The 2897-nt window shown below is 54.1% G+C and overlaps 1 protein-coding gene across 1 annotated transcript; it reads left to right on the forward strand.

Annotated features, from left to right (window-relative positions):
* Positions 1 to 971: 971 nt before the first annotated feature.
* ID3 (inhibitor of DNA binding 3) lies at positions 972 to 2897 on the forward strand. The gene is made up of 3 exons (XM_063418956.1): positions 972 to 1584; positions 1784 to 1855; positions 2348 to 2897. The coding sequence occupies exons 1-2, from the start codon at positions 1264 to 1266 to the stop codon at positions 1838 to 1840; spliced, it is 378 nt and encodes a 125-aa protein (XP_063275026.1). The 5' UTR covers positions 972 to 1263; the 3' UTR covers positions 1841 to 1855; positions 2348 to 2897.

Genomic DNA, 2897 nt, shown 5'->3' on the forward strand with positions numbered 1-2897 from the left:
GCCAAGCAAGGTCTCAGGCTGCCCCCAGCCCTCTCAGCTGTAACATTCCCTTCTGGTACTTTCATAACCAAGCCTCCATAACTAAATTCCACCGAAGTCAGTATTTGGGGGAAGTGAGGTTTTTCCCCTTGGGCTCATGCAAATTGATGATCTGGGTGTTGCAGGGCTGTCACTTCTGCAGGACCCCTCTGTGTGCCACCCGCTGCTGTGACTCCCACTGGGGACCCCAGATCACTCCAGCTTTGGGATTTTTCTATGGACATTCTCAGATTCTATGAGTTTTGAGGCAGCGATGGTTCAGAAGGCCAGTTTCCTTCATATCCCACCATCAGAAGTTATCACTTCTACTGGGATAACCTCTTTGCCTATAAATCTTCTCTCTCTCTCCCAAATAAAAAGCTCTCCAGGCCTCTTGCAGGCGCTGACCTAAATCTGGTTTCTCCATCGTAACCTCAGTTTTACCGCAATTAATTTTTTTCTGCTGGTCACAAGATAATTCCTGACGCCAGAAAGTCTGGAGGTCAGATGAGAAACGGATTGAGGAAAAGGGCGGCACTAATTTCCTTAGAACAGGGAGGTTGGGAGAGGGGAAACCTCATAGTACTGTCTAAAAATAGGGGGAATTCACTGGGAAGGGGAGGGGGACAGTTTGGGGATACTGGAGTGTTGAAGGGTTTTAGCGGGAAATAATCCCCAAGAGATTTAGGGGCTCTGGCCATGGGGAGGAGGACCTGCGTGGTCATGTCATCCCCTGTCGTGCCACTCTGGCCATCAAGGGTAAATCTGGGGGCCTGAGGAGCGGGGGGGGGGGGGAGGGGGGGGCGGGGTGTGAGTAGAAGGGGTTTAAGGCTTCATTTATATGTAGGGACAGACTTTCAGACTTTCAGACTTTGATGCTTCATTGGCAGTCGGAGGCGGGGTTTAGGGCTTCGTTTACATAAAAGGGAAGACATTAATGGTTATTTTACAAAAAAGGGGGCTGTGTTGTTCTTAATCTGCATGTAGTGGGCGCGGTCAAGTAGCGCTGCCTATATAAATGCGGCGCCGGTGACACCTCCGCCTCCCGCCTACTCCTGCTCGCTGAATCTGCAAGCGGGATACGAAGGTTAGGGGTCTAGGGGAGTGAGAGTTAAAGCTCTCAGAGCTGTCCTCTTCGGCGATCCTGGTGCTCGTAGGTCCCAGCAAAATCCCCGCTGCCGCGACAGCGCCTGAGGCTCCCAGGCATCCCCCGTCCTGCATCTCCAGACTTGCTCTGAGCGCACCATGAAAGCCATCAGCCCGGTGCGGTCCGTCCGGAGCTGCTACGAGGCCGTTTGCTGCCTCTCGGAGCAGAGTTTAGCCATCGCCCGGGGCAGCCACAACAAGAGCCCGGCCTTGGAGGAGCCCATGAACTTGCTCTACGATATGAACGACTGCTATTCCAAATTGCGGGAGCTGGTGCCGGGCATCCCTCAAGGCACCAAGGTGAGCCAGGTGGAGATCCTGCAGCACGTCATAGACTACATCTTCGACCTCCAGATCGTGCTGGAGGAGGGGTCCAAGGGCCGCGACCCCTCCTCCGAGACCACCCTACTCTCCTTTAAGGTAAGGGTCGCTTCGGATTGGGAGCTAGGTATGTCGGTTGGGAGAGAGAGGATGTGTTAGGTTGGAGGTGATAACAAGTCGGGACGGGGGTGCTGCAGGGTCCCCGAGTGTGTTGGTAGGTCATGGCATGGTGAGGAATGAGGAGGAGTGGGGACCACCAGCTGCCGGGGTGATCTTAAGCCCTGTCCCCTCTCCGCAGGCGGCTGAACTCGCCTCAGAACTCCGCACCAAAGACGAGAGAACTTTGTGTCACTAACGCCACCTCCACCAGGTGAGTGTCGCCCCCACTCACCACCGCCACGACCATTCACAGCCCAGTCCTCCCCATATGCCCGCACCCCAGGTGGCGTCCCGGATCCCCCTTACGCCCGCCAGCATCAAAATCCCCAGGAGACCGATCCCCAGCAACCCATGCTCCCCTCTCCCCTATTGCCCCCCGCACCCTAATTTTTCACCACCCATACCCCAGTCCACCTCCCCCAACCCACCACCGATACCGATCCAAATAACGGAGACCAGTGTTTTCCCTTTCTTCAATCCCCTGCTAATTCTCCCACCTGCACCCCAGTCCCCAACCAGCACAAACCCACCCACCCCCAGCATCGCCAGCCGGGGGCTAGATACCGTTCCCGAGCAACTTGGGTTTCCTGGCTCCTACCCCCTCCTCCCAAATCTCCATCCCCAGCCTCACTTACAACCACATTAATTTCCACTATTTTTTCTTCCCTTCCACTCTCTTCTCTCACCTCCCGGTGCCAATTAGCAAACAGGCAGCGAGTGTCGGTTCCTGGTTCGTTATCAGCCGGAGGTAAATAGCAGCTTCCTCTGTGGCGCCGAGCTGTCTGCGACCTACCGGCCCCGGCATCGCCTCCCCCGGGCCCGGGTACTGCGAGTGGGGAGCGGCTGGTTCTGACCCCCCCCAGCCTTCCTTCGCCAGCATTCCACCTACGGAGCTCAGCGTCCCAGCTTTGGACCGGAACTCACATGAGATATTTTTAATGATAGACTGATGATGAAGAGGAGGTTGTCTGTATATTTTTGGATTATAGCAACGAGTCCTTTTTTTAAAAAGGTGTTTGATGGGATGGTGGGGTGGGGATTAGGGGATTTTGGGGAGGGGGTACAAACATCCTCGAGTATGAACCAAACTCTGGGGCTATGGCCTCATGTATTGTGTGGAGCTCTATACTAGAGTATAACTTTTTGTACCTTTTGTGCAGGAAGGTGAATTTCTGCAAACGTGCCCTGTACTTGCTTTATAAACTTTTTATAAAAGTTACCATTTTTACATAATAAAAATCAGATCATTTTCA

The sequence above is a fragment of the Prinia subflava genome, chromosome 24 (assembly GCF_021018805.1).
Source record: "Prinia subflava isolate CZ2003 ecotype Zambia chromosome 24, Cam_Psub_1.2, whole genome shotgun sequence".
Taxonomy (NCBI): domain Eukaryota; kingdom Metazoa; phylum Chordata; class Aves; order Passeriformes; family Cisticolidae; genus Prinia; species Prinia subflava.